The sequence below is a fragment of the Balaenoptera ricei genome, chromosome 1, assembly GCF_028023285.1.
Source record: "Balaenoptera ricei isolate mBalRic1 chromosome 1, mBalRic1.hap2, whole genome shotgun sequence".
Classification (NCBI taxonomy): Eukaryota; Metazoa; Chordata; class Mammalia; order Artiodactyla; family Balaenopteridae; genus Balaenoptera; species Balaenoptera ricei.
This window is the reverse complement of record NC_082639.1, coordinates 39,937,558-39,964,498: the sequence shown is the minus strand read 5'-3', so window position 1 is coordinate 39,964,498 and position 26,941 is coordinate 39,937,558. Positions and strand designations below refer to the sequence as shown.

General features: G+C 36.9%; 1 protein-coding gene across 1 annotated transcript in view; it reads left to right on the top strand.

The window, feature by feature from the left end:
* Positions 1 to 24,602, top strand: part of LOC132356357 (selection and upkeep of intraepithelial T-cells protein 8-like) — a 43,037-nt gene extending 18,435 nt beyond the window's left edge. The window contains 4 exon segments of the mRNA XM_059909503.1: positions 18,509 to 18,586; positions 22,654 to 22,998; positions 23,344 to 23,625; positions 24,565 to 24,602. Coding sequence (XP_059765486.1) covers positions 18,509 to 18,586; positions 22,654 to 22,998; positions 23,344 to 23,625; positions 24,565 to 24,602 — 743 coding nt within the window.
* The last annotated feature ends 2,339 nt before the right edge of the window (positions 24,603 to 26,941 follow it).

Here is a 26,941-nt window from a genome sequence, read left to right as displayed (position 1 = left end):
AGTCATTTTCACAATGTTGAGTCTCCAAACCCAGAACATGGTATATCTCTCCATCTGTTTGTAGCATCTTTAATTTCTTTCATCAGTTTCTTACAGTTTTCTGCATACATGTCCTCTGTTTCCTTAGGTAGGTTTATTCCTAGCTGTTCTATTCTTTTTGTTGCAATGGTAAATGGAAGTGTTTCCTTAATTTCTCTTTCAGATTTTTCATCATTAGTGTATAGGAATGCAAGAGATTTCTGTGCATTAATTTTGTATCCTGCTACTTTACCAAATTCATTGATTAGCTCTAGTAGTTTTCTGGTAGCATCTTTAGGATTCTCTATGTATAGTATCATGTCATCTGCAAACAGTGACAGTTTTACTTCTTTTCTGCTTTGGATTCCTTTTATTTCTTTTTCTTCTCTGATTGCTGTGGCTAAAACTTCCAAAACTATGTTGAATAATAGTGGTGAGAGTGGGCAATCTTTTCTTATTCCTGAGTGGGCAATCTTTTCTTATTCCTGAGTGGGCAATCTTGTCTTGTTCCTGATCTTAGTGGAAAGGGTTTCACTTTTTCACAATTGAGAACAATGTTTGCTGTGGGTTTGTCATATGTCGCCTTTATTATGTTGAGGTAAGTTCCCTCTATACCTACTTTCTGGGGGTTATTTATCATAAGTGTATGTTGAATTTTGTTGAAGTCTTTTTCTGCCTCTATTGAGATTATCATATATTTTTTTCTCCTTCAATTTGTTAACATAGTGTATCACATTGATTGATTTGCGTATATTGAAGAGTCCCTGCATTCCTGGGATAAACCTGACTTGATCATGGTGTATGATCCTTTTAATGTGCTATTGGATTCTCTTTGCTAGTGTTTGGTTGAGGATTTTTGCATCTATGTTCATCGGTGATATTGGCCTATAGTTTTCTCTTTTTGAGACATATTTGTCTTGTTTTGGTGTCAGGTTGATGATGACCTCATCGAATGAGTTTTGGAGTGTTCCTCCTTCTGGTATATTTTGGAAGAGTTTGAGAATGATAGGTGTTTGCTTTTCTCTAAATGTTTGATTGAATTTGCCTGTAAAGCCATCTGCTCTGGGCTTTTGTTTGTTGGAAGATTTTTAATCACAGTCTCAATTTCAGTGCTTGTGATTGGTCTGGTTATTTTTTTATTTCTTCCTTTTTCAGTCTTGTAAGGGTGTGCTTTTCTAAGAATTTGTCCATTTCTTCCAGGTTATCAATTTTATTGGTACATAATTGCTTGTAGTAATCTCTCATGATCCTCTGTATTTCTGCAGTGTCAGTTGTTACTTCTCATTTTTCATTTCTAATTCTGTTGATTTGAGTCTTCTCCCTTTTTTTCTTGATGAGTCTGGCTAATGGTTTATCAATTTTGTTTATCTTCTCAAAGAACCAGCTTTTAGTTTTATTGAACTTTGCTATTGTTTCCTTCATTTCTTTTTCATTTACTTCTGATCTGATCTTTATGATTTCTTTCCTTCTGCTATCTTTGGTGGGATTTTTGGTTCTTCTTTCTCTAATTAGTGTAGGTGTAAGGTTAGGTTTTTTATTTGAGATTTTCTTGTTTCTTGTGTTAGGATTGTATTGCTATAAACTTTCCTCTTAGAACTGTTTTTGCTGCATCCCATAGGCTTTGAGTCATCATGTTTTCATTTTCATTTGTTTCTAGGTATTTTTTGATTTCCTCTTTGGTTTCTTCAGTGATCTCTGGTTATTTAGTAGTGTATTGTTTAGTCTCCATGTGTTTGTATTTTTTACAGACTTTTTCCTGTAATTGATAGCTTGTCTCATAGTGTGGTGGTTGGAAAAGATACTTGATACAATTTCAATTTTCTTAAATTTAGCAATGCTTGATTTGTGTCCCAAGATATGAGGTGTCCTGGAGAATGTTCCATGAGCACTTGAGAAGAAAGTGTATTCTGTTGGTTTTGGTTGGTATGTCCTATAAATATCATTTAAGTCCATCATATTTATTGTGTCATTTAAACTTGTGTTTCCTTAATTTTCATTTTGGATGATCTGTCCATTGATGAAAGTGGGGTGTTAACGTCACCTACTATGACTGTGTTACTCTCGATTTCCCCTTTAATGGCTGTTAGCATATGTCTTATGTGCTGAGGTGCTCCTATGTTGGGCACATAAATATTTACAATTGTTATATCTTCTTCTTGGCTTGATCCCTTGATCATCATGTAGTATCCTTCTTTGTCTCTTGTAATAGTCCTTATTTTAAAGTCATTTTGTCTGATATGAGAATTGCTACTCCAGCTTTCTTTTGATTTCCATTTGCATGGAATATCTTTTTCCGTCCCATCACTTTCAGTCTGTATGTGTCCCTAGGTCTGAAGTGTGTCTCTTGTAGACAGCATATATATGGCTCTTGTTTTTGTATCCATTCAGCCAGTCTATGTCTTTTGGTTGGAGCATTTACTCCATTTACATTTAAGGTAATTATCGATTTGTATGTTCCTATTACCATTTTCTTAATTGTTTTGGGTTTGTTATTGTAGGTCTTTTCCTTCTCCTGTGTTTCCTCCTAGAGAAGTTCCTGTAACAGTTGTTGTAAAGCTGGTTTCATGGTGCTGAATTCTCTTAGCTTTTGCTTCTCTGTAAAGGTTTTAATTTCTCTGTCAAACCTGAATGAGATCCTTGCTGCACAGAGTAATCATGATTGTAGGTTTTTCCGTTTCATCACTTTAAATGTGTCCTGCCACATCCTTCTGGCTTGCAGAGTTTCTGCTGAAAGATCAGCTTTTAACCTTATGGTGTTTCCCTTGTATGTTATTTGTTGCTTTTCCCTTGCTGCTTTTAATATCTTTTCCTTATATTTATTTTTTGATAGTCTGATTAATTTGTGTCTTGGCATGTTTCTCCTTGGATTTATCCTGTATGGGGCTCTCTGTGCTTCCTGGACTTGATTAACTATTTCCTTTCTCATACTAGGGAAGTTTTCAACTATTATCTCTTCAAATATTTTCAATGTCCCTTTCTTTTACTCTTCTTTTTCTGTGACCCCTATAATTCGAATGTTGGTGCATTTAACGTTGTCCCAGAGGTCTCTGAGGCTGTCCTCAATTCTTTTAATTCTTTTTTCTTTATTCTGCTCTGTGGTAGTTTTTTCCACTATTTTATCTTCCGGGTCACTTATCCGTTCTTCTGCCTCAGTTATTCTGCTATTTTTTCCTTCTAGAAAATTTTTAATTTCATTTATTGTGTTGTTCATCATTGTTTGTTTGCTCTCTAGTTCTTCTAGTTCCTTTTTAAATGTTTCTTGTATTTTCTCCATTCTGTTTCTAACATTTTGGATCATCTTTACTATCATTACTCTGAATTCTTTTTCAGGTAGACTACCTATTTCCTCTTCATTTGTTTGGTCTGGTGGTCTTTTCCTTGCTCCTTCATCTGCTGTGTATTTCTCTGTCTTCTCATTTTGCTTAACTTACTGTGTTTGGGGTCTCCTTTTCACAGGCTGCATGTTCGTAGTTCCTGTTGCTTTTGGTGTCTGCTCCCAGTGGGCAAAGTTGGTTCAGTGGATTGTGTAGGCTTCCTGGTGGAGGGAACTTGTGCCTCTGTTCTGGTGAATGAGGCTGGATCTTTTCTTTCTGGTGGGCAGGACCACGTCCAGTGGTGTGTTTTTGAGTGTCTGTGACCTTATTATGATTTTAGGCAGCCTCTCTGCTAATGTGTGGGGTTGTGTTCCTGTCTTCCTAGTTGTTTAGCTTGGGTTGTCCAGCCCTGTAGCTTGCTGGTCGTTTAGTAGAGTTGGGTCTTAGCGTTGAGATGGAGATCTCTGGGAGAGCTCTCACTGATTGATTTTACATAGGGCTGGGAGGTCTCTGATGGGCCAGTCCTGAACTCGGCTCTCCCACCTCAGAGGCACTGGCCTGACACCTGGCTGGAGCACCAAGACCCTGTCAGCCACACAGCTCAGAAGAGGAGGGAGAAAAAATAGAAAGAGAGAAAAAAATAATACAATGAAATAAACATATTAAAATAAAAATATATATTATTAAAGTAAAAAAATAAAACAGTGATTAAAAAAAAAAAGGAAGATAGCAACCAAACAAATAAACAAATCCACCAATGATAACAAGTGCTAAAAATTATACTAAAAAAAACCCGGACAGACAGAACACTAGGACAAATGGTAAAAGTAAATGCATACAGACAAAATCACACAAAGAAGCATACACCTACACACTCACAAAAAGAGAAAAAGAAAAAATATATATATATGTATATTAAAAGAAAGGAAGAGAGCAACAAAATCAATAAACAAATCTACCATTGTTAATAACTCTAAATACTAAACTAAGATAAACATAAAACCAGAAACAAATAAGACACAGAAAGCAAACCCCAAGTCTAGTTGCTCCCGATGTCCACCGCCTCTATTTTGGGATGATTCGTTGTCTATTCAGGTATTCCACAGATGCAGGGTACATCAAGTTTTTTGTGGAGATTTAATCCACTGCTTCTGAGTCTGCACAAAGAACTTTCCCTTTCTCTTCTTCGTTCGCACAGCTCCTGGGGTCCAGCTTTGGATCTGGCCCTGCCTTGGCACGTAGGTCACCCTCTGGCGTCTGTTCTTCACCCAGACAGGAGGGGGTTAAAGGAGCAGCTGATTATGGGGCTCTGGCTCACTCAGGCCTGGGGGGAGGGAGGGGTATGGAATGCGGGGCAAGCCTGCAGCGGCAGAGGCCAGTGTGAGGTTGCAACAGCCTGAGGTGCGCCGTGTGTTCCCCCCGGGGAAGTTGTCCCTGGATCATGGTACCTTGGCAGTGGTGGGCTGCACAGGATCCCGGGAGGGGAGGTGTGGATAGTGACCTGTGCTTGCACACAAGATTCATGGTGGCTGCAGTAGCAGCCTTAGCGTTTCATGCCCATCTCTGGTATCCGCACTGACAGTTGCGGCTCACGCCCTTTTTCTGGAGCTCGTTTAGGCAGTGCTCTGAATCTTCTCTCCTCCTGCACCCCTAAGCAATGGTCTCTTGACTCTTAGGCAGTTCCAGACTTTTTCCCAGACTCCCTCCCAGCTAGCTGTGGCGCACTAGCCCCCTTCAGGCTGTTTTCACACAGCCAACCCCAGTCCTCTCCCTAGGGTCTGACCTCCGAAGCTCGAGCCTAAGCTCCTAGCCCCCACCCATCCCGGCGGGTGAGCAGACAAGCCTCTCGGGCTGGTGAGTGCTTGTCTGCATCGATCCTCTGTGCAGAAATCTCTCCACTTTGCCCTCTGAAACCCTGTTGCTGCGCTCTCCTCCATGGCTCGAAGATTCCCCCCTGCCCACTCCCTCTGTCCACCAGTGACAGGGCTTCCTAGTGTGTGGAAATTTTCCTCCCTCACAGCTCCCTCCCAGAGGTGCAAGTCCCGTCCCTATTCTTTTGTCTCTGTTTTTCCTTTTTTTCTTTTGCCCTACCCAGGTATGTTGGGAGTTTCTTGCCTTTTGGGAAGTCTGAGGTCTTCTGCCAGTGTTCAGTAGGTGGTCTGTAGGAGTTGTTCCACATGTAGATGTATTTCTGATGTACTTGTGGGGAGGAAGGTGATCTCCATGTCTTACTCCTCCACCATCTTGAAGGTCCTCCTTGTCATATTTTTATATTACCAGGGATTGTTGTATCTTTATCCATTTTCCTAAGGAATCTAGTTTCCTAAGAAAATATTTGACTTTCCTTCATCTCCATTTCAGGAGATTCCAGTTCCGTAAGTCTGGAAAAGGACGTGAGGATCTGTACTTTCATGCACATAGAGACTTGGCTGTAAGGTAGATATCTATATCCCTACTACAAAAATAAGTAAACAGACTCAAAGATAGAATGTGTTATCCCTGATCACATGATGGGATTCCAAAAACAGATTCTGAGACTCTAAGCTCTGTACTGTCTCTTATTCTGTATAGACCTTGGATTTACCCTAACATCTGTTTGTTAATGCTTTCATTATGAATGACAATTTCTATAGTTTTGTGCCAATAGGTTTTGCAAGTGTGGTTTTATATCCTGTTTAGTAGGATACATTTTTTCAGTTGCTGGGTAAATTCCCCTTCTCCTTAGTAAATAAATTGTCTGAGGTCTTGATTTCAAAGAAAACTTCTACACAGAAGTTGTACATATTAAGTGGGAAAATGTGTGTTGAATGGTATGTGTGCATGCATGTATGTTTGTGTGTGTGTGTGTGTGTGTGTTATCCATGGTTACTTACTAATTGTTGGTGGACAGAAGATGAAAAGGTATGTATACCTTGTGGAAAAATTTATGGGGAAATGGGGGAGAGATTTGTTTAAGTATGATTTTTTTAAAAGAGGAAGCCAGGTACTATGGAAAGAGCACAGAACTGAGTCATACATATCTTGAATTTTAATCCTAGTTCTACTGTTTCCTGGCTGTGTGACCTTGGACACAATACCTGGCAAACAGGAGGCCCTGAATATTTTTGGATGTTGTTATTTTTATTCTTTTAAAGACCTTGTGGAATACTTACAAAATGAGTATACCATGGAGTCATGTATGCATTTGAGTGTACCACAACTTCTCAACTATATTACAGTAACAGTCACCTACTATCTATATAGTAAATAGTCTCTCTAACTAAATATTTGCCAACCTCATCATCTAATCCAACACCTACAGAGTGACAAGTGAGCTTGTCTAAAATTCATAATGATTATAGCTACCATTTATTGAGTATTGGCTACATTTTTGATTCTGTGTTAATCCTGAAATAAAAGTCTTGCTAAATTCTCTGAAGAAGAAAGGGAGAACAAATTGGCTGATAAAAAGCCATAAAAAAAGAAACTGCTACACAAATATACAAATTGTAAAAACTTGGAAAATTGAAAAAACAAAAAATACCTCAAGGCCTCTCCTATTCCAATCTTAGTCTGAATAGAAAATAAATCAATTTAAAAAATAGAAATACAAACTATTAAAAGACTATTAATAATCATACCAGAATTTATGGGATAAATTGTAAATAAGGGACTAATGAGGTTGATAACAAGATGAAAGCATAAAATGAATGGGAGAATTACATTTATCTGAGCATAATTTTTGTAATTTGAGACCTCTCCATCATACAGTTTTATTTATTCAACTAGAATTTTAATTTTACCATGAAAAACAAAGTAACTTTTTGTTAGGTGAACTTTGAAATTGTCATATCATTCCACACACTGAATTAACTTAGGCTAGACTAAAGTCTTTAGTCTTTTTCTCTAATTTTAAAAATTGTGATAAAATACTGTAACATAAAATTTATTACCTTAATCATTTCTAAGTGTACAGTACATTCATGTTATTGTGCAGCCATCATCACAATCCATCTCCAGAATTCCTTTCATCTTGTAAAACTGAAAATTTATACCCATTAAGAAAGAAATCCCATTTCCTCCTCCCACCAGCCCCTGGCAATCACCATTCCATGTTCTATGTCCTTCAATTTGACTACTCTAGGTACCTCATATAAGTGGAATCATATAGTACTTATCTTTTTACCACTGGCTTATTTCACTTAGCATAGAATCCTCAAGATTCCTCCATGTTGTAACATATATCAGAATTTTCTTCTTTTTTAAGGCTGAAAAATATTGCTTTGTATGTCTATGCCATATTCTGCTTAACTGTTCCATCAGTGGACACTTGGGTGGCTTCTATATTTTAGCTACTATGAATAATACAGTTTTGAACACAGGTGTCCAAACATTTCTTCAAGATTCTGCTTTCAATTCATTCAGATATATTCCCAGAAGTGAAATTGCTGGATGTTATGGTAATTCTATTTTTAATTTTTGGGGGAGCCACCATACTGTTTTCCACAGAAGCTGTACCATTTTACATTCTTACCAACAGTGCCCAAGCGTTTCAGTATCTCCACTTCCTTGCCAACGTTAATTTCCTTTTTTTAAAATTATTTTCTGAAATTTTTACAGTAGCTATCTTAATGAGTATGAGGTGGTATGTCATTGTTTTTTGATTTGCATCTTAATGATTAGCGATGTTGAGCATCATTTCATGAGCTTACTGGCTATTTGTATATCTTCTGTGAAGAAATGCCTGTTCAACTTCTGCCCATTTTTGAATCGTGTACTTGTTATTTTTGTTACTGAGTTTTAAGAGTTCTTTACATAATCTGGATATTAATCCTTATCAGTATATGATTTGCAAATATTTTCTCCCGTTCTATGGGTTAGCTTTTCATTCTGTTAATTGTGTCCTTTGATGCAAAGAAGTTTAATTTTGATGGAGTCAAATTCATCTATTTTTCTTTTTTTGCCTTTGCTTTTCATTTCATATCCAAGAAATCATTGCCAAGTCCAATACCATGAAAAATTTCCCCATTTTTTCCTCTAGGAGTTTTCTATTTTCAGCTCTTATATTTAGGTCTTTGATTCATTTTGAGTTAACTTTTGTATGTGATATAAAGTAAGGGTCCAACTTCATCCTTCTGCTTGTGGGTATCCAGTTTTCCCAGCAGTATTGTTCAAAGGACTCTTTTTCCATTGAGTGGTCTTGGCAGTCCTTTCTAAGATCATTTTACCATATATATGAGGGTTTATTTCTGGGCTTTCTATTCTATTCCATTGGTCTATCTTTATGCCAGTATCACACTGTTTTGATTATTATAGTTTTGTAGTAAGTTTTGAAATCATGAAGTATGAGTCTTCCAATTTTATTCTTCTTTTTCAAAATTTTTTTTTGGCTATTCAAAATACCTTAAGGTCCCATTTGAATTTTAATGGGTTTTTAAAATATCATTGGGATTTTGATAGGAATTTCATTGAATCTGTAGCTTGCCTTGGGTAGTATTGACATCTTAACAATATTAAGTCTTCCAGTCCATGAACACATGGTGTGTTTCCAATTATCTATGTCTTCTTTAATTTCTTTCAGAAATGTTTTGTGGTTTTCAGTGAATGAGTCACTCATTTCATTGGTTAATTCTTGAGTATTTTATATTTTTTGATGCTGTTGTAAATGGAATATTTTTTAAAATTCCTTTTCAGATTGTTCATTGTTAGTGCATAGAAATGTAACTTATTTTTGTGTTGATTTTGCCTTCTGCTACTTTGCTGAATTTATTTATTAGTTCAAACAGGTTTTTTTTTTTTTTTTGGTAGAATCTTTAGGGTTTTCTATAATATAAGATTATATAATCTGTGAACAGAGATAATTTTATTTCTTCCTTTCCAGTACTGATGCTTTTTATTTATTTTTCTTGCCTAATTCCTCTGGTTAAAACCTTCAGTACTATGTTTAATAGAAGTTCCAAAAGTGGACATCCTTACCTTGTTCCTGATGTTAGAGGAAAGGTTTTCCATCTTTCACCACTGAGTATGATGTTCACTGTGGGTTTTCATGTATTTTATGTTGAGGCAGTTTTCCTCTATTCCTAGTTGTTGAGTGTTTTTATCATGCAAGTATTTTGAATTTTGTCGTATCATTTTTCTGCATCAGTTGAGGTGATCATGTGGTTTTTCTCCTTTCATTTTGTCAATATGATATACTATTTTGACCAGTTTTTTGTATTGAACCATCCTTTTAATCCAGGAATAAATCCCACTTGATCATATTATATAATCCTTTTAATATGCTACTGAATTCTGTTTACTAGTATTGCGTTGAGGATTTTTGCATCAATCTTCATAGGGGATATTGGTCTGCAGTTTTTTTTTTTTTTCTTGCAGTGTCTTTGTCTGTTGTTGGTATTAAAACAATATTAATCATTCTTTGCTCAGTTTTGCAGAGTTTCACTTTGCACATGCACTATTTAATAGAAAATTTTCAGGGTGCTTTATTTGAAGATTTCTTTAGCTCTTTTTCTTCATAGCTCCTTTCTTTCTGGACCTCAGCCTTACTTTTTCCTGCCACCTTACCCTCCTGATATCTATTATGTCTTCTCAACTCAGCCAGGCCTTTTGGGGTTTTGTTTGTGTTCTCTTTTCCTCTGCCTGCAATCAAAAATGTGCCTACCAGAAGCCTAGGTGATTGTAGAACTTGCCTCATTGATTTTATTGTGTCTGTTTCCTAAAATTAAAAACAATGTTATTTCACATATTTTTCTTGTTTTTCATTGTTTATTAATGTTAGGTCCTATCTTTGTTACTTCATCCTAGCTAGAATCAGAAGTTCCGTCCAATATTTGGGTTTCTCCTACCTAGAAAATAACAGGTGAGGAAAGTTGCCACTATCTTGGCAAGGGTAATTTAGGCTTATCACCAGGAAGATGTAGAGCTAATGTTACACAAAGGAGGTAGGGAAGAATATATTTGTTTACAGCATCGGTTAATCTCAGCTGGTCTAGATTGGCTGAGTGCTTATCTCCAGAGCTATTGACTCTTGGTAAGTAATGTAAAATCTATCAACTAAAGATGTATGATGTTCTGAAACCAGGGATTTGTGAGTTGTTACAGAGCAAGAAGTAGCAGCCTGTCTTCATTGCTTAGGAATGTTAATTTTATTTAAGATTAGCACCAGATTTTGGTGGGGGCAGGGAGTAGGGGATGTCAGGGTTCAAAGGCTAAGCCTGGTCACATAGCTGGAATAGATTTATGTGAACAATTCAACATGAGACCCCTACCACAGGCAGATTTGGGGCTTCCTAGCACTGGAGGGCTTCACGAAACACAGAGATGGGCTGAGATCTGGAGACAATGTATATCCTGTGTGATGTTACCCCATGCGTAGACCTAGAAGCCCACTTCTGGGAACCCCAAAGCCCTTTCAATGCACATCCTTCGTCTGTTGTTATTGTATTATGTCCTTTGTAATAAAGCTGTTTTATGAGTATAAACTAAGTCTTCTGAGTCATTTCAACAAATACTTAAAGTTCTTAGTGAGTCATTTCAACAAATACTTAAAGTTCTTAGTGTATAATTTACATAGTTTGGCACCAAGAGGATCCGTTAGGACTTCACTTGCTGCTTCATTTCTCAATTTAAAAAACCTTTATTGAAATATTATTTACATACAGTAAAATATACCCATTTAAATTATAGTTTGATGCATTTTTAAAGAAATATCTATCTTGTAATCACTGCCACATTCAAGATATAGAACTTCCAAAAGCTCCCTCTTACCTTTTTGACATCTCCCTTGCCAAATATTAACAACAAATGGGAAAATGTAACGTCCATGGCTTGAGAAAGTCACGGTGATAAAGTTCTTACACACCTCCGGGATAAAGATCATAGTCATCACACAAGTTTAGCTACATAGGCTCACAGAGATGCTGTGAGAGGAATAACTGAAAGGTTGAGCAATCTAGAATGAGTAGGAGAAGAGGGAGATGGTTAAGTGTTAGTTGTGGCCTTAAGATCAGCTATGGCGTCACCAGGAAAAGACAGCATGCAGATGCCTAGATTAATTTACTATTCAATGCATATGGATCAAACAATGCATGGGATGGTATACAGCAGATGCTCTGGTGGGCCTCCCAGATCTCCCTTCAAGACTGAGGTACCCATTCCCCAAGTTGCCAGGAGCATCAGTGGTTACAATTTCTCAGCTAAGTGCCTTTGTGGGAATTGTCCTCAGCCAAAGCAATCTCCCTTGTCAAAGGTCATGCATCCTCTTCAGATACAAGGGCAGCCTGTACCAATGACTGTCCTTGCAGTGGTATGAAGGTCTAAGACCCCACACCCATCTCATGGTGAAACAACCCTAATGGACCATCCTAGCTTCCTGTGACATCAACCTTCATTGTTGCTCCATCACAGTTCAACAACTCTTCCTGCTAAATCCACTTCATTTACTTGACCATTGGTGTTGATCCCAAGTGTATACTCCAATAAACTTCCTATATACAATTCCACATCTTAGAGATAGTTTCCCAGAAGCTTCATGTAAGACAGCATTTTGTTATGTGCTTTCCACAAAGGGAAATCCCCTAATGTCTAACAAAAAGTTATTACAGTTGCTAGAAATAAGATGAATTAAAGATGACCCAAATAAATCCATATCAGAAATCGCAATATATCAATTGTCTTTAATCAAAATCCCAACAGTTTTTTTAAAACTGAAAATTGTTAGGTAATTCTAAAGTTTATGTGGATGAAAAAAATAGCAACTTTTGAATCGCTGTGAAACTCTCCTCTGGTCCAAAAACAGATTAGCCAGGCAGTGATATACAATGGAAAGAAATATTTACTGAATCTCCAAGTGTCAGAGATGTACTGAGGAAAAAGTCTAGATAGTCCTGGAGGCTCATTTCTAACCCCTCCTTCCAGTAGCTCAGCAGAAATGGCTCAATAGGTCTGAGTTAGCTCAAGAAAGCAGGCTAAGACTAGTTACTTTGTTTTAGAATCACATAAATGCTTCCTACTTCTCATCTCTTAGAAGTAGAGCATTACAGCAGAGGGCTAAAGAGGAACACTGCCCCTGATGCCTGCAGCTCAGCTGTGCCTGACCTCAGAACAGCTTTCTATGGGAAAGGGAGAATTAGAGGTTTGTCTATGGTCCTGTACTTATCAGCTTGTAAGTTCTGTCCTCCACAAGCCTCATTTTATACCTGCACTTTGTGGTACAGTAAGTCCCCTACATACGAAAGAGTTCTGTTCCAAGAGCACATTCGTAAGTCCAATTTGTTCATAAGTCCCAACAAAGTTAGCCTAGGTACCCAACTAACACAATCAGCTAGTACTGTACTGTAATAGGTTTATAATACTTTTCACACAAATAATATATAAAAAACAGACAAACACAAAAAATAAAGAAAACACTTTAAATCTTACAGTACAGTACCTTGAAAAGTACTGTAGAACAGTACTGTAGAAAAGTACCGTACAACAGCTGGCATACAGGGGTTGGCATCGAGTGAACAGGCAAGAAGAGTTACTGATTGGAGGAGGGAAAGGAGGTAGGAGATGGTAGAGCTGAAGGATTGTCAGCAGTAGGAGACAGAGGGCAAGCTGCAATTTCACTCATGCCTGACGTTGATGGAATGCACCTCCACATCTTTGAAAGTTTACAACTTGAAGGTTCACATGTAGGGGACTTACTGTACTAGTGACCTATGTCCATACCACTTTCTAGAACACAATCATTAAAGTCCCTGTGGACAAGATAATTTCCAGCACAGTCTACCTAAGCCTTATCCAGGCTCCTCTTAATTTAAAAATTCCATTGTTTAGTTATTAAAAATAGCTTTGAAAATAATTTTCCCAGTGCTTGTCCTGTGTCCTCTAAATTGAATGTAATATGGTTTTCAGCAAGAAAACAGAAATATTGTGGGGAAGAAGAATATGTAGTATTCAATAGGTCTGGATGAGTAAAGAGGAAACTTTACATTGTGCTTACATAGGTAACTTGCAAGGCATATGACTGTTAACAAGAGCAAGAATTCCCCTTAAGTTTTCCCCAGCATTCTCATGATGTCAAGGAAAAATCCAGGGGGAAATACATAAAGACTCCTGAGCTCAGATGTCATTTCAGGCTAAGACATGTCATGTCAGTACATGTCTCTTGCAAATATAACATGAATTCTCTCAGGTGATGCAAGGTGCAGCTGCAAATGGATTTGAGATTTTATAATGCAAACAACAGGCACCTGCTGTTGTCTCTATGAAAGGATACTGACTTCAGTTTAGGAGGTAAAAAAGGTTCAGCTGGCAGGCAATAGGTGGATGCTCTGGTACAGAGAACCCACTTTGACTGTAGTATCTCTTACTGACTATTGGTGCAGGAGCACTGCTGACTCACCCTCAGACATTGAGACGACTTTCTAAAGGACTTGGAAAGAAATTTCTTCTGGATTCTGGAGCTCAAGTAAGTGATCAGATTGTGAACGATGGTTGGGACAAGGCTATATTCCACCTCCTTAAGCATGGTGTTAGGAGGTCCTTTAGCTCTAATTCTGTAATATTCTGCCAATCTTTTCATCACAGAATAGTGGTACTTGGGGATTTAGAAAGGTAATAGGCAGTGAGGTGTTTCAAAAGAGAAGATCTGCTTTCACATTTCAGTATGCGATTTCTGATAATTACAGACTGATCCTATCTGCCCTGGGTCCCAGAAATGGAACCCCTTCCCCTGTCTCTTTTTTAAAGAACTCAAAGAAAACTTACAGTGATGCCAGTGTTTTAGACACCATGATAGTTGTCCCGAGTTACCAAGAAACCTATCCTGAAGTATAGATGGTATAATTATTAAATATAAATACCCCATAAAAGATTATTACTAATGTTTTAACAGTATTTTTAAAAGTAGGTTTAAAAAATAAATTTATTGTAGTATAGTCTGAAGTCAGGGAGCCTGATTCCTCCAGCTCCGTTTTTCTTTCTCAAGATTGCTTTGGCTATTCGTGGTCTTTTGTGTTTCCATATAAATTGTGAAATTTTTTGTTCTAGTTCTGTGAAAAATGCCAGTGGTAGTTTCATAGGGATTGCATTGAATCTGTAGATTGCTTTGGGTAGTAGAGTCATTTTCACAATGTTGATTCTTCCAATCCAAGAACATGGTATATCTCTCCATCTATTTGTATCATCTTTAATTTGTTTCGTCAAGACAGTACGGTACTGGCACAAAAACAGAAATATAGATCAATGGAATAGGATAGAAAGCCCAGAGATAAACCCACGCACATATGGTCACCTTATCTTTGATAAAGGAGGCAAGCATATACAGTGGAGAAAAGACAGCCTCTTCAATAAGTGGTGCTGGGAAAACTGGACAGCCACATGTAAAAGAATGAAATCAGAACACTCCCTTACACCATACAAAAAAATAAACTCAAAATGGATTAAAGACCTAAATGTAAGGCCAGACACTATCAAACTCTTAGAGGAAAACATAGGCAGAACACTCTGTGACATAAATCACAGCCAGATCCTTTTTGACCCAGCTCCTAGAGAAATGAAAATAAAAACAAAAATAAACAAATGGGACCTAATGAAACTTAAAAGCTTTTGCACAGCAAAGGAAACCATAAACAAGACAAAAAGACAACCCTCAGAATTGGAGAAAATATTTGCAAATGAAGCAACTGACAAAGGATTAATCTCCAAAATTTACAAGCAGCTCATGCAGCTCAATAACAAAAAGACAAACAACCCAATCCAAAAATGGGCAGAAGACCTAAATAGACATTTCTCCAAAAAAGATATATAGATTGCCAACAAACACATGAAAGAATGCTCAACATCATTAATCATTAGAGAAATGCAAATCAAAACTACAATGAGATATCATCTCACACCGGTCAGAATGGCCTTCATCAAAAAATCTACAAACAATAAATGCTGGAGAGGGTGTGGAGAAAAGGGAACACTCTTGCACTGTTGGTGGGAATGTAAATTGATACAGCCACTATGGAGAACAGTATGGAGGTTCCTTAAAAAACTAAAACTAGAACTACCATACGACCCAGCAATCCCACTACTGGGCATATACCCTGAGAAAACCATAATTCAAAAAGAGTCATGTACCAAAATGTTCATTGCAGCACTGTTTACAATAGCCAGGACATGGAAGCAACCTAAGTGTCCATCATCGGATGAATGGATAAAGAAGATGTGGCACATATATACAATGGAATACTACTCAGCCATAAAAGGAAACGAAATTGAGTTATTTGTAATGAGGTGGATGGAGTTAGAGTCTGTCATACAGAGTGAAGTAAGTCAGAAAGAGAAAAACAAATACAGTATGCTAACACATATATATGGAATCTAAGGGGAAAAAAAAAAAGTCATGAAGAACCTAGTGGCAAGACAGGAATAAAGACACAGATCTACTAGAGAATGGACTTGAGGATATAGGGAGGGGGAAGGGTAAGCTGGGACAAAGTTAGAGGGTAGCATGGACATATATACACTACCAAACTTAAAGTAGATAGCTAGTGGGAAGCAACCGCATAGCACAGGGAGATCAGCTCGGTGCTTTGTGGCCACCTGGAGGGGTGGGAGGGAGGGAGATGCAAGAGAGAAGAGATATGGGAACATATGTATATGTATAACTGATTCACTTTGTTATAAAGCAGAAACTAACACACCATTGTAAAGCAATTATACTCCAATAAAGCTGTTTAAAAATAAATAAATAAATAAATTTATTGAGGTATAATTGAAATATAACAAACTGTATATATTTAAGATGAATAATGTGTATAATTTTCTGTCTGGTTTCTTTAACTTAGCACAGTCCTTTTGAGATTCACGCATGTGTAAAAATGATTCATTCCTTTTTATTACTGAGTACGTTACATCATAGGGCTGTACCACAACTTTCTTATCCATTCATCTGTATGTAAAATTTTGAGTTATTTCCAGTTGTTGACTATTACAAATAAAAATATTATGAACATTTATGTACAAGTCTTTACATGAAAATGTGCTTTTATTTCTCTTATAGCTTGCTTTTAAAAATGAGTATTTATCTTTCATAAATTCAAGGTTTAAGTTAATGATTCTAAATAGGAGTGAGAGGTAGTAGAGGGAGATACCAGAATAATTATTAGTCATTTAGAGATTTCATTCCTTTGGAAATTGTAATCTGCTTTTCTGGGTGTTATGCCAACCCATAACCTACTTTCATGAAATGGGATGTGAATTGTCTAATGGACCTGTGTTGATGATAATCATTTGTCATATTGGTCAGATATATAAAATAATAAAATATAAAGCATCATTCCTTTAAATATTTTCACATGGGCTTTATAAAATCCAAATAGGTCTTTCCTTTTTTTTTCAATATTAGATAAATTTCATTAAGTTTCAATAGTAGGCAGATTTTGTGTCCCAGAACCAGAGGAATTTCTTCCTTCATGTCTTGACTCATTTCTTTACCACATAGCTATGAAGTGAATAAAGTCTTACATTTCCCTTTAAGATATATATCATTTAAACCACTTTTGTTGTTGTTGTTATCTCATGTTTGTTTGTTTTTTACTTGCTGACTTTGTAAATCAACTCACATGTTTTTGACTGTGAGTTAGAGGAGGGTTGCCGGATAAAATACAAGATGCCTAGTTAATATTTCAGCACTTTTCTTTTTTTGTAAATAATGTATAAAACTATTAACAAGCTATTTTAGTTCCACCACAATTTGGTCTCATTTTAATTGTTCAAGGACATAAATCCAAAAAATACTTTCTTTATTAGATCATGCACATTTAGGCATTCATGTCTTTGTGCTTGCCATTTTTTGTTCCCTCCCCCCATTCATTCACTTAGAATATTTTTTTCTACTCCATCTGTTACACCTGCCAGAGGAAATATTCAGTTAGTAAGTTAGATCATAAAGTGAAAGAGAGAGAAACAGCAGAGTGTGAATTAGTGGAAGAGAGGGATTGAGAAGGCCTCTCCTAATCAGAACCAAGTCGCGGGACATGGTCATTTTATTGAGCACTGAGAGGAGTTATACTCTGAAAGGCGAGTCCCAAGTTGTCCCGATTTATGATCCTTTTAAAATTTTTTATTTTATATTGGAGTGTAGTTGATTAACAATGTTGTGTTAGTTTCAGGTGTACAGCAAAGTGATTCAGTTATACATATACAAGTATCTATTCTTTTTCACATTCTTTTCCCATTTAGGTTACTACAGAATATTGAGCAGCATTCCCTGTGCTATACAGTAGGTCCTTGATGGTTATTTATTTTAAATATAGCACTGTGTACATGTCAATCTCAAACTCGCAATCTATCCCTCCCCACCACCCTTCCCTTGGCAACCATAAATTCATTCTCTAAGTCTGTGAGTCTGTTTTGTAAATAAGTAATTTGTATCATTTTTTATAGATTCTGCATATAAATGATACCATATGATATTTGTCTTTCTCTGTCTTCACTTAGTATGATAATCTCCAGGTCCCTCCATGTTGCTGCAAATGGCATTATTTCGTTCTTTTTAATGGCTGAATAATATTCCATTTTATATATGTACCACATCTTCTTTATCCATTCCTCTGTCGTTGGACATTTAAGTTGCTTCCATGTCTTGGCTATTGTAAACAGTGCTGCAATGAACATTGGGGCATGTATCTTTTCAACCCATGTATTTCTCTGGATATATGCCCAGGAGTGGGATTGCTGGATCATATGGTAGCTCTATTTTTAGTTTCTTAAGGAGCCTCCATGCTGTTCTCCATAGTGGCTCTACCAATTTACATTCCCACCAACAGTGTAGGAGGGTTCCCTTTTCGCCACACCCTCTCCAGCACTTATTGTTTGTACAATAGATTTTTTGATGAAGGCCATTCTGACTGCTGTGGGTGATATCTCGTTGTAGTTTTGATTTGCATTTCTCTAATAATTAGCAATGTTGAGCATCTTTTCATGTGCCTCTTGGCCATCTGTATGTCTTCTTTGGAAAAATGTCTATTTAGATCTTCCACCCATTTTTTGATTGGGTTGTTTGTTTTCTTGATATTGAGCTGCATGAGCTGTTTGTAAATTTTGGAGACTAATCCCTTGTCGGTCACATCATTTGCAAACTCTTGATTTAATTTTGAGTATCTTGACAATTCCTACCCCATATCTCATAGCTTATGACTTTCTTCTTGTCTCCTTTCCAGGCATTATGAAGCTTAAATCCTCTTCTTTTTCTGGGTACTATGTGAGTCTTCTCCTACAAGTGATGACATCAACTTCAGGTAAGAGCATCTAATGTCTTCTTACTGAGTCACAGCAGTGGAAAGAACCTAGGGCAGACGTCCAGTGTCCATTCTAGCATGTAAGGAGCTTGGAAGTCATTACTATGCCCTATTATCAAGTAAAAAGCTGAAAAAACTGAAAATCAACCACTCTTCTTAGATCCAACAGAGAACTGAGGTCACAGGACAAACTGCTCTTTCCCAGATTGGAGAGACAGAGAAGTGATTACAGAGGCTCACAACTTCCCAGGCCATAAACCTTTGTGGAAACCAGTACCAAGGTAGCAAAATCTAAACTGTAATAATTGAATTTCTGGAGGCTTGGTGTGGACAAGTCTGAAAGTTGAAAACTCCAAGAGTGCCCAGTCATGAGACAACTCAATTTTGTGAACTTTACCTCCATGATTTTTACTAGGTTCTCACAGCAAATATTGGAAAAAATGTCCTTGTGTTTTTAGCAGGAGGAGAGGAAGAGTAACTGCTTTGAAATATGCTCTTCTTGATAAGGCCTGCCCTCAAGAGAAACTATTTTAGCAGAGCCTAACCTATTGGCATTTTCTCAGAGCCTAACTGACTTGGGAGCAGGAACATATCCAACTCCATCCCCCTCTAGCCATTGTGTCCCAATAAGGAGCCAAGGCCACTAAAAGACTAAGATCTAATCACAGTACTATAGAGTACCTCTCCTTCCCCTACACCTTACCACCAAATCACTAAAAGCCTTTAACCAGATTTTTTTTACCCAGTGCATCATGTTTGGATTTCAACAAAAAATTACAAGGCATACTAAAAGGCAAACCACACAGTTTGAAGGGGCAGAGCAAACATCAAAACAAGACTTTGATATGGCAAGATTGTTGGAATTATCAGACTGGGAATTTAAAATAACTATGGTTAATAGGCTAAAGGCTTTAATGGAAAAAGTAGATGACATGCAAGAATAGATGAGCAATGTAAGCAGAGATGTAAATTCTAAGAAAGAATCAAAAAGAAATCATAGAGATCAAAAACAATGTAACAGAAATGAATTCCTTTCATGGGCTCATTGGTAGCCTGGACATGGCTGAGAAAAGACTCTCTGAGCTTGAGGATTTATCAACAGAAACTTTCAAAACTGAGTTAAAAAAAATGGAAGAGAAAATCTAAGAACTGTGGACAACTACAAAAATGTAATGGAAATACTAGAAAGAGAAGAGAAAGAGACAAATAGAAGAAATATTTGAAACAATAATGACTGAGAGTTATACACCTTAAATATATATAATTTTATTTGTTAATTATTCTTCAGTAAAGCTGGGGAAAAAGCCTATTTTGCATGATATTAATATAGCTACCCTAGTTCTGTTTTTGTTACTATTTGCATGGAATATCTTTTTCCATCCTTTCACTTTCAACTTATTTAAGTCTTTGGATCTAAAATTAGTCTTTTGTAGATAGCATATAGTTGGATCATGTGTTTTTATCCATTCTGCCAACTTTGTTGATTGGAGAGTTTAGTCCATTTATATTTAAAGTAATGACTTTCTTCTGTCATGTTATTTATTCTTGTATACTTTACAGCGTTTTGTCCCTCATTTCTTTCATTACTAACTTCTTTGTGTCTATTTGATTTTTTTGTAGTGAAACGTTTAAATTCCTTTCTCATTTCCTGTTGTATATGTGTCATAGTTATTTTCTTTGTGGTTACCATGGAGATTGCATTTAACACCCCAAAGTTAAAACACTCTAATTTAAATATATACCAGCTTAACTTCAGTAACATACAAAAACTCTGCTCTTTTAACTACTCTGTCCTCATCAGATAGATGTTGCTGATGTTACTAAATTACATTTTTATACATGTGTGCCCTGAAACATAAACTAATAATAGTGCATTAGTCTTTTAAATTATAAAAAATAAAATGTGGACTTACGAACCAAAGTTACAATACTAGCTTTTAGACTAATAAGGGTTTTTAAAATGTATTAGTCTCTTAAATCATGTTGAAAACAAAAAGTGAAGTTTTAAACCATTGTTACAATAATAATAGCTGTTATATTGCCCATGTATTTACTTTTATTGAGTAGTTTATTTCTTCACACAGCTTCAAGTTACTGTCTAATGTCCTTTCATTTCATCCTATAGAATTCCCTTGAGCATTTTTTGTAGGGCAGATCAAGTGGTAATGAACTCCCTGTTTTTGTTTATCTGAGAATGTCTTAACTTCTCACTTCTGAAGGGCAGTTTACTGGATATTGGATTCTCATTTGACAGGTTTTTTTTCCCCCCTTTTAGCACTTTGAATATATTGGCCCACTGCCTTCTGGCTTCCAAAGTTCTGGTGAGAAATCTGCTTGTAATCTTATTGAGGCTTCCTTGTATGTGATCAGTTGGTTTCTCTCATTACTCTCAAGATTCTTTGTCTTTTGAAAGTTTGATTATAATGTGTCTAGAGGTGGATCTCTTTAAGTTCATATTACTTGGAGTTTGTTGGACTTCTTGGGTGTTTATAGTCATATCTTTCATCAAATTTGGGAAGTTTTCAGCCCTTATTTCTTCAAATATTCTCTCTATCCCTTTCTCTCTTTCTTCTTCTGGGATTCACACAATGCATATGTTGGTCTGCTTGATGATGTCTCACAGATCCCTTAGGCTCTGTTCACTTTTTAGAAATATTTTTTCTTTCTCTTCCTTAGACTCAATAATTTTCATTATCCTGTCTTTAATTTCACTAATTCTTTTTCTACCTTCTTAAATCTGCCTTTGAATCTCCCTCTCTAGTGAATTTTTCATTTCAGTTATTGTGTTTTTCAGCTTCAGAATTTCTTTGTGCTTTCTTTTTAGGTTTTCTTTTTATTGATATTTCCATTCATACATAATTTTCTTGACTTTCTCCACATCATCCTTTAGTTCTTTGAGCATCTCTAACATGGTTGTTTTAAAGTCTTTAATTGTATCATATATCTGCCATCAGGTCATTTTCAGGGAAATTTTCTGTTTATTTATTTTTCATCCTTTGAATAGTCCATACTTTCCTGTATTGTATGTGTGTGTGTGTGTGTGTGTGTGTGTGTGTGTGGCTTATGGTTTTTTAGTTGAAAATTGGACATTTGAATCTAATAATGTGTTAACTCAAAATCAGATTTTCCCCCTTCTCTGGGATTTGCTGTTTTTGTTATTGTTTTGTTTATTGTTTTTGTTTTGTTTTGTTTTTGTAGGCTGTTTGTGTGCCAAGGATCAACTTGAGGTATAAAGTTCAGGCCTTCTCAGGTCTTTTCTGAGCCTGTGATTTTCCTGGGCATGTGTGGTCACTTTCTAGTTTTCCTCATATATTCAGTTGCTTATGAATGTCCTAATCTTTTATATCTGGCTCCTGAAAGTGGAAAAAGAGAAAAGTGAAGGATTAAATGAGAGGGTGCTAGCCCTTTCAGTTCCCTGGAGGTCACATCAGTTAGAGGGAGAGTGATGTGCAATAGACTGATGTGCAACAACAATGGTTACTCACCTCTTTGTTTTGCACCTCTGTGATCAGAAGCAACAATCAAAGATCAGAGCACAGATCCTCCATATTTGGAGGTTAGGATCCTTTATGCCAACTCTGGCTCCCATAAGCTGTGTAAGCTGCTCCAGGGACAGGTGTACACCTTCCTATCACAGGGCTGGGAGCATGAGATGGGTAGCTGCTGCTGTGCTAAGAACTAAAATTAACCAAAATTAATGCAATTTACCATCCAAGCCTTTCGCTGGAATATGAAGGCCTTCAATAGACTCCAGATTTCCAAAATAGTTACATCAGGCAGATTATACCAGTGCAATTGTTGTCTAAGTTAGGAGACATATTTCTGGTGCTTTCTGCTCTGCCATATTCTCAGAATCCTCCAAGTGAATATAGTTTAAAGAGAATGATGTAGTACCATTGGTCTTTTCAAAAAAATAAAATGCTGATTTAAGTAAAAGGGGATATAGTCATAGCTGGACGTTTAGAATGGCCAGGTCAGATGAGAAGAACTCAGTGTGTCCTATAATGTCTAGCAACAGAGATATTGTTGGCTTCAAATTTATCCTGGTTTTCTATCTTCCTCCACAGAAAATAGGACAGTAACCACACCCATGGGACACTTGGCTACTGTAGGAGGACATGCTGAGCTCAGCTGCCAGTTGTCCCCACCATGAAGTACAGAGCACATGGAGGTGCACTGGTTCAGAGGTGACCACTCCAAACTCGTTCACCTATACAGAGACGGGCATGAGCTGAATGGAGAAGCTGCCCCAGAATATGTGGATCACACAGAGTTTGTAAAAGAGGCCATTGGGAAGGGCAAAGTGACTCTCAGACTTCGTAATATCAGTGTTTCTGATAAAGGATCATACCAGTGTTCATTTAAAGGTAGTGGCATCAATGATGTGGCCAGCATGAATCTGAGTGTAACAGGTAAAGTGTCATGGTGGAATGTTGCATACCAATGTCCTTGTGATCTCATAAGCTGAAATATATGGAAAATATATCAATTTTTCTTTTTCTTCTTTTCATATTTTTTAAAGTATTTCCAGTATTATAGTCAGAAAAATCTATATATCTATTGCAAAAATATACTATGCACTGTATAGACAGTGCAGAGTGACCAGAATTAGTCTAATTTGTAATTTGGATGTGAATTTGAGTATTGCCCCATCTTCTATTGAAGACCACAAGATTAATGAGACTCTTTTCTTTTCAGATTTCCAACCCAACCTCAATGCAATAACTATCTTGATCTTTCTGTCTCATTTTCCCCAGCACTAGGCTTGGAAACACAAATCCTTGTTCAGATTCCTGGCACTTAGGGACTCATGGTGGAGTGTAACTCAGGAGGGTGGTGCCCACAGCTTCAGATGGAGTGGAGAGACAACAGAGGAGAGGTAGTTCCACATTCATCAAAATTCTATTCCCAGGATGGAGCCAGATTTTTTCACATGAAGATGACTCTTGTCCTTAGAAACCAGTCACAGGGCAATATGACTTGCTACATTCACAACCCTCTAACAGGTGAAGAGAAAAGAACAAATGTCATTCTAGCTGGTGAGTGTTTGTCAGAGTTTTGTTGTCAATATAGCAACGTAAAGAGAAATTAATGGGATAATTAATGTTAAAGAGCTTTGTACATTGTCAAGCACACTTTGAATGTAACTCTTTATAATTGTTATGAGTTTTGGTACTAAAGATGTCAGGTGCTGAGAAGAACGTTTTAGAAGAAAATATTTATAAGAATAATGACAACCCATAATTAAAATACACATTACAGCCTTAAAGGTATTTAAAGTTCATTATCTCATTAGACCTCACAATATTTGTTTTTAAGATGAACAACTTTCTAGCTCCATGACTTAAAGATGTCACTTATCTTCCTGAGCTACAGTTTTCTCATCTTAGAAATGAGTATAAACACATTTCATGGGTTTTTAATGTATCTCAAATGAATTGGTGTAGCAAAAAGCTTTGCTTACTGTTATATAATATTCAGTACTAATATTGTCATTTAAAGCACTCTGAAAATTCACTAAGGAGGAATTATTATGGTCATTTATAGGTGGACAGATGTCGAGAGAAGCCAGTTGAGCCAACAGTAAGTAAGATGTGGAACTAAAGCACAGGTTTTCTGATTTTGGGGAGGCATGACAGGTGGACGTCAAAGGCCAACCAGGAAAAATCCACGTCTTATGTGCAAAAAAGGTCCCCTTAGCTAACACCTATGTAGAGAAATCAGGGTGGATTATAGGAGCAGAGTGGTGGGTGGGCCAGATTATCTTCAGATGTCACTTCCGGGAGGCTATTTCTAGCCTGATTGAGAGCACAGCTTTTTCTCTTAAAAATCCTCTCTGATCTTCTTGGAGGATTCAAAAAATGGACTGAAAAAAATTAATGTTGCCCTGACCAGATAGGAGTCTATAAGAATGATCTGGAAAATAGGAATAGCAGAAAAGGCGTAAGATTTGGTAATAGTCTTTGAATATTTTAAAGGTAGTGTTGATGGAATTACTGATGGATTGAATGTGTGATGAAAGAGGAAAAGAGGAATAAAGAATGATTCCAAGGTTAGGGGCCAGAGTCATAAAGATGAGTTTTCATCTACTGAGATGGGGAAGTTTGTGAAATGAGCCTATCTTAGAAATAAGACCTTGCCTATAAGACTTGCTAGGGAAATGTCGACTAGGAGTTAGATATGAGTTTAAAGTTCTGTGGAGGAGACCAAGGTTGAGACATAATGTGAATGTCTACAACCTAAGCAGAATATTTAAAACAATGAAACTGGACAAGATACAAAGTGAATAAGGATAGAGAAAATAAAAAACCAGTTTCCTAGAACTGAATTTTGGAGAATTCACCTTTTAGATGTCCTTTAGATGATTAAGAAAAACTGCAAATTATCTGAGAAGGAATAGGGAGAGAGGTAAAAGGAAAACAAATAAAAACAGCAGGCAAAAACCAATAGTTAGAAGTATTCATTTTGATCTTACTCTTTTATCAATGATGAAAATAATTTTCATTAGAAACTCTTTTAAATCTTTCTAATGTTTTATATTGTTTCACTAAAGATAGTTGCTTCCTATGCAAATTAATAAGCATTGTATAGATAGATCCAATTATTAGTTTCAGGTAGGATTCAAATTGGAATAGGCTGTAACATAAGCATAATATTTGAGAAAAAGAGCCGTATCATATGGCTCTTTAAATGAATGTTTAAAATTGGATTATGTAATAATTAATAATTTTGAAAAAAAGGCTTTCATAAGCTGTATGAGCAATATTGTTACAACTTTCCACATCCCATGTAATAAATAAAGTTCTCAGACTTTTAGCCAATTCACAAATATTCATACAGGTTAAAATTTTAACATAAAATAAATACGAAATCTACAAAAACATGGCAAGGTAAACTTTATTTTTCCTGAAAAACTAGCCCCCCAAAATAATACCAAATACTGTGGTAAATATGCAACCAAAAGGCACATATCTATGATTTTTAAAATTGGGAAATAGAAGAGGGATAAAATAATAAATTCAATCCCCAAGGAAAATCTGGAAAAAATAACATGTGCTTAACATCAGCCACAAAATACACAAAATAGAGTCACAAGGCAAATACAGAACCTATTTGAAAAACAATACATACTCTGTCTAAAAGACCTCAAAAAGACATAAATATATGTGGGGGAATACTCAATTTTTTTTTTTTAATACTCAATTTTGAATGGGAATATTTACCTCCATGAAGATAAAATAATCCAAAATCAACATAATTATTCATTTAAAGACATTTCAGCAATCCATCTTGTGAGAGCACCAGAATAACAACTAACTGCTGAACAATCATCAACAGGAAGATACTGGAACTCAACAGAAAAGATACCCCACATCCAAAGACAAAGAAGAAGCCACAATGAGACAGTAGGAGGGGTGCAATCACAATAAAATCAAATCCCATAACTGCTGGGTGGGTGACTCACAAACTGGAGAGCAATTACACCACAGAAGTCAACCCACCAGAGTGAAGGTTCTGAACCCCATGTCAGACTTCCCAACCTGGGGGTCCGGCAACAGAAAGAGGAATTCCCAGAGAATCAGACTTTGAAGGCTAGTGTGATTTGATTGCAAGACTTCGACAGGACTGGGAGAAACAGAGACTCCACTCTTGGAGGGCACACACAAAGTAGTGTGTGCATCAGGACCCAGGGGAAGGAGCAGTGACCCGTAGCAGACTGAACCAGACCTACCTGCTAGTGTTGGAGGGTCTCCTGCAGAGGCAGGGGGTGGCTATGGCTCATCATGGGGACAAGTACACTGGCAGCAGAAGTTCTGGGAAGTACTCCTTGGCATGAGCACTCCCAGAGTCTGCCATTAGCCCCACCAAAGAGCCTGTAGCCTCCAGTGCTGGGTCACCACAAGCCAAATAACCAACCGGGAGGGAACTCAGCCCCACCCATCAGCAGACAAGCAGATTAAAGTTTTACTGAGCTCTGCCCACCAGAGCAACACCCAGCTCTACCCACCACCAGTCCCTCCCATCAGGAAACTTGCACAAGCCTCTTAGATAGCCTCATCCACCAGAGGACAGACAGCAGAAGCAAGAAGAACTACAATCCTGCAGCCTGTGGAACAAAAACCACATTCACAGAAAGATAGACAAAATGAAAAGTCAGAGGATCATGTACCAGATGAAGGAACAAGAAAAAACCCAAGAAAAACAATTAAATGAAGTGGAGATAGGCAACTTTCCAGAAAAAGAATTCAGAATAATGATAGGGAAGATGATCCAGGACCTCGGAAAAAGAATGGAGGCAAAGATTGAGAAGATGCAAAAAACGTTTAACAAAGACCTAGTAGAATTAAAGAACAA